The sequence below is a fragment of the Psammomys obesus genome, unplaced genomic scaffold (genome assembly GCF_907164565.1).
Source record: "Psammomys obesus unplaced genomic scaffold, mPsaObe1.curated_primary_1811, whole genome shotgun sequence".
In the NCBI taxonomy this organism is placed as follows: Eukaryota; Metazoa; Chordata; class Mammalia; order Rodentia; family Muridae; genus Psammomys; species Psammomys obesus.
This window is the reverse complement of record NW_026587216.1, coordinates 51,969,680-51,982,216: the sequence shown is the minus strand read 5'-3', so window position 1 is coordinate 51,982,216 and position 12,537 is coordinate 51,969,680. Positions and strand designations below refer to the sequence as shown.

The window sequence follows — 12,537 nt, the reverse complement described above, 5'->3', positions numbered from 1 at the left end:
TCCCCCTGAGGGGGGAGCAGCCTTACCAGGCCACAGAAGATGACAATGCAGCCACTCCTGATGAGATCTGATAGACTAAGATCAGAAAGGAGAGGAGGACCTCCCCTATCAGTGAACTTGGGGAGGGGCATGTGTGAAGAAGAGGGAGGGAGGGTGGGATCAAGAGGAGAGGATAGAGAGACTTATGGGGGGATACAAAGTGAATAAAGTGTAATTAATAAAAAAAAACATATAGAAAAAAATAAATAAATTGAAATAGAACAAAAAAAAAAAAGGAAATTCTATATAAAAAAGGAAAAGTATTTTCTCCCTCAGTGTTCTTACCAAACAAGACAAGCAAATAGCATATAGTGGTATACTACATGACAAAGGCTTAAAAAAAAGTTTCCATGTAGTCATGAAATTGAAAACAAACATAAATAGATTATATCCATTCAACAGAAAAAATGCAAAAAAGAAGAACAGAGAGAGAAGGGGAAAGAGACTGAGAGGGAGAGAGGGAGAGAGAAAGAGGAGAGATAGACCGACAAACAAACCAGAATGAAAAGTAGGCATATTCTCCAAATGAGAACATTAGAGCCATTTGGCTCTACTAGGTTCTGATCAATTCTCATTTAAGGAAGCAGCACTGAAACTTCTGGGTTCAAAGAACATAAAAAATTTAAACAATGGCCGAGCGGTAGAGGCAGAGGCAGATGGACCTCTGTGAGTTCAAGGACAACCTAGTTTTCAAAGTAAGTTTCAGGACAGCTCGGCCTACACAGAGCAATACAGTCTTGAAATTTAAATTAATAAATTAATCAATCAATCAATCAATCAATCAATCAATCAATCAATAAAGCAAGCCTTATTGGGGCTGGAAAGATGGCTCAGTAGTTAACAACATGTATTGTTCTTGCAGAGAACCAGAGCTTGAGTCTCAGAACCCACAACTAACTACTTATAATTCCAGCTTTAAAGGATGTCCATAACCTCAGGCACATGCTTATATACAGACATACACATATATACAGGTAAATAAATAACAATCAAATAATTATTTTTTAATTAAAAAACTTTTAATTTTTTAATTAAATGTAAACAACGAACCTAAAAAATGTAAACAATGAACCTAATTGCTTCCAATATGCCATAAAAGATTTTTTTAATTCTATCATTTTCAATAAACTAAAGCAAAGGATTATACAACATTATAATTCATTGTTGTCAAAACTGTTCCTAATATTTTGGTATTTAACACATAGAATTCCAATTTTCAGTACTAGTTAGCTGAGTAAGAAACTGAAACCCTCTAATTTCTGGGTATTAAGTTTGTTCCTCATTAAAACAAATTGCAAAAAGGGGGAATTGGCATCCTAGGTTACGGAATACATTTTAAATGTGCAAAGACTCTGACCACAAGTTAACGTTCAAAACATGAACAGCAACACTTCCAAATGTACTTGTGAACACTCATGACAAAAAAGGTATTGTACAACACATACCTTCCTTTAAGCTGTTTCCAAGGATGAGAGCCACTATTCTTTATTGCTTTCTTCATGACTTTTGCCAAAATGCAAAGAAAAATGATGTAACTGCTGCTGGATTTACAAAGGTCAGGATCTCGTTCATCAGAACAGTAGGTCTTCGCCATTGTGAGCATCGACATCGACGACTTGATGATATTAGTGAGGCCTTTCAAAGGAAGCCAAGAAACGCTGAAGGAGCTATTCTAAATATAAAAACAAAACAAAATACACAGCATAGTTTTATAAGTTTCTTAGTAAAAGTGAAAGCTACAAATACTAATTAGCTTATTAAAGTTTGACCCATTATACTTACAAGTATTTTTATTAGATTGTAATTATCATACATACCCCAAAACTGTTTTAAATGCATAAAAATAGAGTACATGAAGGGGTCTTTAAATTTTGTATTTTTCCCAAAATCTGTTTTTAGCAGTTGGCTTGTTTAATGAGGCTATATCCCTTAAAACCTATTTATTCCATGTTTCACAGCATTTTTGTTAAGTCGTTTATTTTTTTTGGATAATGAGCACTTAATATATATCTTCATTATACAAAATAATGGGTTCCATTAAGATACTTTCATACGTGTGTGGCATGCTGTATTTAGTTTCTTTTCCATCACTGTGATAAAACACAAGGCAGCTTTTACAAGGAAAGACTTATTCGGCTTATGGTTCGTTCTAGAGAATAAGCATCTACCATAGCAGAGAAGTGTGACATCGAGCAAGCATGGTGGCTGGACTAGAAACTGGGCATGAACAGCTTGAACTATAAATTGGAAGAAAACCGAGAATGGTGCTTATCTTTGACATCTCAAAGCCTGTCCCTACTGACACACTTGTTCCGGCAAGACTTTACCTCCTAACCCTCCCTAACAGCCACCAACTGGAAAACTAGTATTCGAATGCCTGGAAACATGGAAGGTATTTCTCATTTAAACTACCATACATATGTTTTGATCATATATTCATTCTCCTTATTTTCTTTGTCCTCTCTGACTAGTCACTTTCATCATCCCTAACCTCCTTTTCCTTTGATGCTTTGAGTTTTATTTTCATTTTTTTATCTTTTAATTAATGAATTTATTTATTTACTTATTTATTTATCTATCTATTTATTTATTTATTTTGAGGCGGGGTTTCTCTGTGTAGATCTAGCTGTCCTGGAACTATGTAGACCAGGCTGGCCTCAAACTCACAGAGATGCCTTTGTCTCCCAAGTGCTGGAACTGGGATTAAAGGAATGGGCCACTATGCCTGGCCTTAGTGCCTTGTTTTTGATAAATTTAGGTTCCATGTTTGATAGAAAACATAAGATAGATATTTTTCTAAGTCTGGCTCATTTTACTTAACATAATGATGCTTCCAAATTACACAATTTTGTTATTCCGTATGGTTGAATAAACTCTGTTGTATACATACATCAAATTCCTTTATGCAGTTTTTTCATATAAGCCGTTTTTCATAAAAGGTGCGTATAAAATTATTCTTCCAGCCTCTCAATTATTTATTTCTTATATTTGCCCTTTTCCTCCCTACTTTGCTTGATTTGGCTTTCTACTCAAGGATTTCTTAAATATCTGTCTATTTTTAGCTTGGTGATGAGCACTTTGCTGGTGCAAGTGTCTACATCGACAGCTGTGCCATTAGTATCTTCCTATGTACCAGTTCAATGAAGATGACTGTAGACAACTTTGCCAATATGTTTATCTTTATAGCATGCTTGCATGACCTGAATTTCAAAGACATTTCATATGGACACAGACTAAAAACTACACTTCTGTCTCAGGTCTTTGAAGAATGAATAAGAAATCTTTCCCCAAATATGAAGAGGTACACCAGAATGCTTTTGTCAGGTCACAAAGAGAATGAACTCCACCTGGCAGCTGCTACTCTAGCAATGGCCACAAGAGGAAAGAGTACATTCATCCTAAGGAGTGTCAACCAAACATATGTATCATTCCTTTATATACAGCTATTAGATGTAAAGTTTCTCATGTTTGTATTCCTTGAAGGTCACTTAACATTCTTTTTATTTCATTGATTTTGTTCTTTGACCATTTCAAACACATAATACAGTACATTCTGTTCATTCTCACATCTCCACGTAACATTCTTTGATACCTATCATTTCAGTAGACACTTTGATCATCTTAAAGGTTTTGGCTGGAACTTATCACCGGTAGTACTCAATGGCTCCTATTCTATTTCATAAAGAGACACATACTTTCTGCAATGTGAAGGTTGATTAGATTGTTGGGCAATCTGCCTATATTAGTGATTCCCAACAGCATTTCGAGATTGGCTTTTAACTAACAATAATGTTCACGGTTTAGATTCTTTATTTCCTTAAACATACAAATGGTGATCGTATAAAATTATATGAATAATTCAGTTCATTAGAAGTTAGGTTATTCCATGCTTTAATCCATTTACTCTTTTGTTACTCTTGTTATGTTGGACTTTTCATTCTCTAGGCAGTGGAGTTACTTAAAATTGGATTATGACATGACTATTTCCCAAGCCTTCTATGACAGGATAGTCCCAACTCACCTTAGACACATTTTGTTTCAAAAAACTCTGTCATTTTCCCAACAAGCCTATATTCTATTTCACACACATTTTTCTCATTTAATAAGCTCTGTGTACAAATAAAAACTTGGTATTTGCTGGACTGCCTCCCATTACCATTTTCTATCTTAAAAAAGAAGTTATTTATTTATCCCAAAATTCAAACCTCCTAAACCCATTCTTCTTACTCACAAAAGTAACAGATCTTTAAATGTCTTCAAAATTTTTATTTTCCTAATTTTCCCTCTCCTTCCTAAATACAGTTTCTCTGAGTTCTCAGCCACATTACCTATGTATACCACTACTACTAATTCACCTGTACCCATTTATTTACATAAACAATATTATCAAACACATATTTGATGTCACATTGTAGCTTTCTACTATTTTCTGAATAAACTAAATTTAATTGAACATCATCGTCAGCTTTTCAGTCTGCCAGTCTATCCAGACTCACGTACTATCTCTCCAACAGTCGTTCTAGTCCTTCTAGACTAGATGCACCACAACAGGAATAGATAATGCTCTCCTAGATCTCCATGCAAATGTGTATACTGTACCTGCAGCCCAAACCATTCTGGGACTAGAAAGACAAGTCTAACGAGGTCAAATGAAAAGATCGTAATCTTCTAACTTTAGATAGAGGTATAAAAACACCTTTCTGTATTGTATTTAAACTTTTTTCTTACCAGTGTGTGTATAATGTATATACCTACCAACTAGCTTAAAAGCTACTCCAGTACTAAAATTATTTATTATGAACAATAGTGACTATTAATTATGTCAGAGCAGAACATTATAAAATTATAATAAATGAGGGGAGGTGGAGAGATGGCCCAGGGGTTAAGATTACTGGCTGCTCCTCCAAAGGAGCCAAGTTCAACTCCCAGCACTAACATGGTGACTTATAACCATCAGTAACTCCAGTTCCAGAGGTGATGCCCTCTTTCTGGCCTCTGAAGACACTGCACACAAATGTGGCAAAAACATACATCCAGGCAAAATACACATACACATAAAATGAAAACCTAAAAAATTTTATATGCTTAAGTTTAAATATTATTTTTTAATTTATTATTTACTTATTATTTATACATATTCGGCAAGCATATGCACCTGCATGCTAGAAGAGGGGACCAGATCTCATTATAGGTGGTTCTGGAGCTGCCACGTAGTTGGGAATTGAACTTTGGAAGAAAAGTCAGTGCTCTTAGCCTTTGCACCATCTCTCCATCCCCCCTATTTTTTAATTTATTAATGAACACTTGTAATTTGTGTAGTCCCAATCTTCTGGTTATTCTGCTTACCCATTCAAGAGAAAAGGTACACCAAATGCCAATTCCATATGCAAGCTTTCTACAGAAAATATTTGTGAAAGATGAAACCACTTACAAGCTACAGTTTACTCCAAAGAATTAGTATTTAAAAAAACATATTTCTCATAATTAAATCATAAAATGCCCCTCTAATATCATAAGAAAACTTCAAACTTCTGGAACAAATATTGTTTACTTACCAGGTTCTTACTATAATATTCCCACAGAATGGTGACAACTGCAATGTTTGGCTCCCAGAAATCACAAAGTGTCAAACAACAATGAAGATGCATTCGTAGCTGTTCTTCCAGTATACTATCCTAAAAAATAAAACTGAAGTCATAATAAAGTAGATGACTCTGAAAATATGACATTTTTAATGTACTGAACAATCTACCACTAAAAAGAATATACGTATGCATCACCAAATCATGGCCTTTCTAAAACTTCAGAATACAAGGTCTAACCCAACATAAGAAAAACAAAACTGTTTTTAGACCATTAGCATATTCAGATAATGAAAATTTTATAATTCAGTGACTTAAAACATACAATAGATGTTTGAAAACTGATGTTAGAAACACAAAGAACAACAAGAAAAAAAAATCCAACTAAAGGAGTGTGAAATGATCTAAAAATTAAAATGTACCAAAAAGGAAAAAAACAAAACAAAACAAAACCCCCAAAACTCAGAAAGCTGGGTTATCAAAATATTTGGCACAGGGGTCTTTTCTGATACTCCAACCAAGGACCATGCATGGATATAACCTAGAACCCTGCACAGATGTAGGCCATAGCAGCTCAGTAACCAAATGGGTTCCCTAGAAGGAGAACAGGGATTATCTCTGACCTGAACTCAGTGGCTGGCTCTTTGATCACCTCTCCCTGACAGGGGAGCAGCTCTGCTAGGCCACAGAGGAACAATGCAGACAGTCCTGATGAAATCTGATAGACTAGGGTCAGATAGAAGAGAGGAGGACCTCCCCCTTCAGTGGACTTGGAGAGGGGATGGGAGGAAAATAGGGAGGGAGGGTGGGATTGAAAGGGAATGAGGGAGGGGGCTACAGCTGAGATACAAAATAAATAAACTGTAATTAACATAAAAAATAAAAATTTAATAAAAAAGAAAACTATATGAAATTCAAATTTTAGTGCCCATAAATAAAGTTTTACGAGAACACACACAAAGAAAAAAGAAAGCTGGGTTATCTTAAGAAGTTAGCCAAATTCTTTCACAGGATTATAATACTTGCTGGGAGACAGCTCAGAAGGTAAGAACAGCTGCTGCTAAGCCAGACAACCCGAGTTTGCTCCCCAGGACCACATAGTAAAAGGAGAGACCTGATTCCTACAAGTCATCCTCTGATTTCTATACACAGGCCATGCCACATGTGTGTCCATGCACATAACACAAACATAAATAAATGGAATAACAATATTTAAAAATAAATAAGATCACAGGCACACAGTAGGCAGAGGCAGGCAGATCTCTGTAAGCTCAAGGCCAACCTAGTCTACATAGAACATTTCAGCACAGCGAGGGCTATCTTTAGAAACCCTGTCTCACACTCCCCCAAATAAATAAATAATAAGATCACAGCATTGGCAGAATATATTTTGCATATTTTAACCTTTTAGAAAATGAGGAAGAAGGTAAATAGGTTAATCTTCTATGATGACATTGTTTGAAAAATGACACCTGAATTCCAGTCATTCAAAAACCATATTTAATTCGGTCCATGTGAGGCATGTTTGTTGTTAAAAAAGAATGAAAATCCCAACCATTCTATTTTACCAATCAAAACTCAGGAGCTAGATGCTGGGGTGAAAACCTGCTCCCTCAGAGAGGGAGAGAAAGCACGCAGCTGACCTTCTTCCTTAGCTCACATCCCAGTGGAAAAAGCCCAAAAGGCTCATTAGCTCACCTGACAGCCCAGGAAGAAAAGGCCAAAATATCAAAGGCCAAAAACTTTCTAGCTCAAAGCTCCAAAAGTTCAAAAGCCAGAAAGCTAAAGCCAGAGCTAAAGGCAAAGAGCTCAAGTGCTGGAGAGCTGAAGTTCCTTCTACTTTTACAAGCTGTCATTAATACCCATCAACTCAAAGTCCCTCCTACTCTTTAATCCCTGTCAGCTGGTTTCTTGCTCTGCTTTTTGATCTAGGGTTAACGTTATTAAGTCCTATACACAGAAAGCTCTTGGATTAAAGGCGTGTGCTAGGCATGGCTGAACCACACCATATTCTATTCACCTGTCTACAATAAGCAGAAAGTTTTTTTAATTAAAGGTGTGTAATAGGACTCAACCATACCAATCCAGAAATAGGGTTTTACAGTTCACAATTTTGGGATTCACAGGATCAAATATCCTGCAACACGCGTGTTAAGGCAGGACAGCTACAGCAACAATCAGACACAGTATCTGAACTCAGGGGAGCAGTCAAAGTTGTTAGTTTAAACCTGGGTGTTAACATATTCATAGTTCTTAGAGCCATGAGGCTACGTACCAGTAAGTCAAGGAAAGAACAGACATAAAAATGAGGAATAAGAGGCGGGGCAAGATGGCGGTGCTGGGAGGACTCTCATTCTGAGGAGCAGCACAGCAGGATGGGCACAGTGACCAGCAATCAGAACTCCCGGCCATAAAACACAAGTGATGGTGTTTCACAGGTGAGAGGATACCCCACGGTGGGGGATTCAATCAGCTTTAACTCACCCGGCTAAACCGCGGAAGAGATCCCGGTTCCGCCAGGCGCTTGGTCGTCAGCCCAGAGCTACACTCCAGCGTGATCTGGTCACGGTCCCAGACTGAACTGTGGGCCCACAACACCATAGACTGGATTTCCCAGTCGAGAGATAACCCCACGGAGCAGGGAAGACATCCCCTGGAAAAGACTCTGGTTCCGCGGGCGCCCCAAGAGCCAGCCCAGACCCAGACCGGGACCCAGGCGCCTGCACGGAGCCCTGCCTAATGCAGGCAGGAGCGCTGTGCTCTGCCGCCATTACTGAGTTCCCCTAGTTCCCCTAGGACACACAGCTGCATCCTCAGACCTACAAAAGCCAGAGAGCCATTACAGCAGCCCTCAGATACTGTGCCAAGGATCAACCAGTTATCCCTAGCTAGACTGTTAAAACTGTGGGAATCCCTGGTCCTTTAAGAGGGCTGCACCCACAGCGTCTGGACCAGAGCAGTGCCTGCAGCCACCATCCCAGACAGAGACACACAGCTTCTGGTCCAGAGGGAGGCACCCAGCCTCCAGACCAGAGGAGTGCCCCCAGGCGCCAACTCAACCTAGGTGCACATTCTCCAGGTCCAGAGCGGAGCAATCAGCCTCTGGCCCAGAGACTTGCTGAGTGCACCTCCCACTTTCCCGGAGAGAACTGTGCGCCCCAGGATAACAGACTGAGGTTCCCTGTTGGGAGAAAACCCCACAGCTAGGGAATCAGCAGGTTCTTCAAGAGGACTATACATGAAAATTTAGTGAGCAGCAGCACACTAAATTTATAACAAGAAACCCAGCAGTGGGGCAGCCGTCTTGAGAAATTCTATGGGTAAGAGGAGATCCCCCCCTGCCTAACATAGACCACAGCTACTACTCAGGGCTATAAACCTGAGGTGAGCAGTGGCAACTCCTGAGAAACACTGGCCATACAGTGCCATAACCAAAAAGCAGAGAAGGACTCCTTCAGGAAAAATCATCTGCCGGCCAAGGGGATACTCCCTACCTCAGGACTCCAGGAAGCACAGAAACTAACAGCCAACACCTAAATCAGCCCAATGGGTAGAGGTCAGCATAAAAGCTCAACCAACAAAAGACAGAGCAATATGGCATCTCCAGAACCCAGCCGTCCAGGGGCGAACAGCCCTGAACAATGCAGCATAATAGAAAATCAAGAAGATGACCTTACATCTATGCTGATGAAGAGGATAATAGAGGAAACAAATAAAATACGTAAAGAATTAGAGGAAGATAAAACCAAACAGATCATGGCTATCCGTAAAGAAATGGAGGAAGATAAAGACAAGCAGATTAGGGCCATCCGTGAAGAAATACAAGAAGATGCAGCCAAACAGCTTGTGTCCTTCAGAGAAGAAATAATTAAATCACTGAAAGAAATAAAAGAGACAGAGTTGAAGGAACTGAAAGAAAAAGAGGAAAATACAAGCAGACAGGTGAAGGAAGTAAACAAAACAACTCAAGACCTGAAGATAGAACTAGAAAAATTAAAGAAAACACAAATGGAGGAAATAATGGAGAGGAAGAATTTAGGGAAGAAAACAGGAACTACAGAGGTAAGCATAACCAACAGAATACAAGAAATGGAAGAAAGAATCTCAGGTGTAGAAGATACAATGGAAGAAATCGATGTATCTGTCAAAGAAAATGTTAAATCCAAAAATTCCTGACACAGACCGTCCAAGAAGTCCAAGACAATATGAAAAGACAAAACCTAAGAATAATAGGAATAGAGGAAAAAGAAGACTCCCTTCTCCAAGGCCCAGAAAATATTTTCAACAGAATCATTGAAGAAAATTTCCCCAAGTTAAAGGAGAAGCCAATAAGGATACATGAGGCCTACAGAACACCCAACAAATTTGACCAGAAAAGAAAATCCTCCCGCCACATAATAATCAAAACAGTAAGTATACAGAAAAAAGAAAAAATACTAAAAGCTACAAGGAAAAAAGGCCAAGTAACATATAATGGCAAACCCATTAGAATCACACCTGACTTTTCAACAGAAACTATGAAAGCCAGAAGGGCCTGGACAGATATCATGCAGACCCTAAGAGAACACAGATGTCAGCCCAGGCTACTATACACTGCAAAACTCTCAGTCCTCATAGACGGAGAAAACAAGATATTCAATGACAAAAACAAATTTCAACAATACCTACACACAAATCCAGCATTACAGAAGACACTGGAAGGGAAAATACAACCCAAGAAAATTAGCTTCTGTCAAGAAAACACAGGAAATAATTAACCTTACTACAGTAAAACAAAAGCAACCAAGCACACAACCTTATGAACACAGCCAACATCAAAATCAAAGGATCTAACAGCCACTGGTCATTAATCTCTCTCAACATCAATGGACTCAACTCTCCAGTAAAAAGACACCGACTAACAGAATGGATACGTAAACAAAACCCAGCAATCTGTTGGATACAAGAAACACACCTAAGGCACAAAGATAGACATTACCTGAGGGTAAAAGGTTGGAAGACGACTTTCCAAGCAAATGGACACAAGAAACAAGCAGGAGTAGCCATTCTAATATCTGATAAAATAGACTTTCAACCAAAATTAATAAAAAGAGATGAGGAAGGACACTTCATACTCATCAAGGGAAAATTCCACCAAGGAAGACATCACAATCCTGAACATCTATGCCCCAAATACAAGAGCACCCACATTTGTAAAAGAAACATTGATAAAATTTAAACCACATATAGATCCCCACACATTAATAGTGGGAGACTTCAACACCCCACTCTCAACAAAGGACAGGTCAACAAAACAGAAATTAAACAAAGAAACAATATCTCTGACAGAGGTCATGAATCAAATGGACCTCACAGACATTTAGAGAACTTTCCACCCAAACACAAAAGAATTTACCTTCTTCTCAGCACCTCATGGAACCTTCTCCAAAATAGACCACATAGTTGGTCACAAAGCAAACCTCAACAGATACAAGAAGATTAAAACAATCCCTTGTATCTTGTCTGGTCACCATGGAATAAAGCTGGACTTCAACAACAAGAGAAATATCAAAAATCCTACACACACATGGAAACTGAAGAACTTGTTACTAAATGACAGCTGGGTCAGGGACGAAATAAAGAAAGAAATTAAAGTCTTCCTAGAACTCAATGAAAAGGAAGACACAACATACCCAAACTTGTGGGACACAATGAAAGCAGTGCTAAGAGGAAAGTTCATAGCACTAAGTGCCTTCAAGAAGAAATTCGAGACAGCTCATTCAAGCAACTTAATGGCCCACTTAAAAACCCTAGAAAAAGAAGAAGCAGACACACCAAAAAGGAGTAGACGGCTGGAAATAATCAAACTCAGGGCTGAAATCAATCAATTAGAAACAAATAAAACAATTCAAAGAATCAATGAAACCAAGAGTTGGTTCTTTGAGAAAATCAACAAGGTCGACAAACCCTTAGCCAAGCTAACTAAAAGGCAGAGAGACACCACCCAAATCAACAAAATCAGAAATGAAAAGGGGGACATAACTACAGACACTGAGGAAATCCAAACAATCATTAGGACTTACTTCAAAAGTCTATATGCCACAAAATTTGAAAATCTAAATGAAATGGACAATTTTCTTGATCGATTTGACTTACCAAAGCTGAATCAGGACCAGGTAAATCAATTAAATAGTCCTATATCCCCCAAAGAAATAGAAGCAGTCATCAAAAGTCTCCCATCCAAAAAAAGCCCAGGACCAGATGGCTTCAGCGCAGAATTCTACCAGACCTTCAAAGACGAGCTAACACCAATTCTCTTCAAACTATTCCACAAAATAGAAACAGAAGGAACATTACCAAACTCATTCTATGAAGCCACAGTAACCTTGGTACCTAAACCTCACAAAGACTCAACAAAGAAAGAGAATTTCAGGCCAATCTCCCTTATGAACTTTGATGCAAAAATACTTAACAAAATACTTGCAAACCGAATCCAAGAACACATCAAAGATATTATCCACTATGACCAAGTAGGCTTCATCCCCGGTATGCAGGGGTGGTTCTATATACGGAAATCCATCAATGTGATCCACCATATTAACAAACTGAAAGAAAAAAAACCACATGATAATCTCCCTAGATGCTGAAAAAGCATTTGACAAAATCCAACATCCATTCATGTTTAAAGTACTGGAGAGATCAGGGATACAAGGCACATATCTAAACATAGTAAAGGCGATATACAGCAAGCCTATAGCCAACATCAAACTGAACGGAGAGAAACTTAAAGCAATCCCACTGAAATCAGGGACAAGACAAGGCTGCCCACTCTCTCCATATCTCTTCAACATAGTGCTGGAAGTCCTTGCTAGAGCAATAAGACAGTTGAAGGAGATCAAGGGGATACAGATGGGAAAGGAAGAAGTCAAATTATCAT

The 12,537-nt window shown here is 38.4% G+C and overlaps 1 protein-coding gene across 2 annotated transcripts in view; it reads right to left on the bottom strand.

Annotated features, from left to right (window-relative positions):
• The window catches only part of Mms22l (MMS22 like, DNA repair protein), a 123,459-nt gene that overhangs the window by 77,065 nt on the left and 33,857 nt on the right, over window positions 1-12,537 (bottom strand). For both annotated transcript variants that reach the window (XM_055603626.1, XM_055603627.1), the window contains exons 11-12: window positions 5,595-5,714; window positions 1,485-1,711 (exon numbers count right to left, since the gene is read on the bottom strand). In XM_055603626.1, the coding sequence (XP_055459601.1) occupies window positions 1,485-1,711; window positions 5,595-5,714 (347 nt within the window). The remainder of the gene's footprint in view (window positions 1-1,484; window positions 1,712-5,594; window positions 5,715-12,537) is intronic.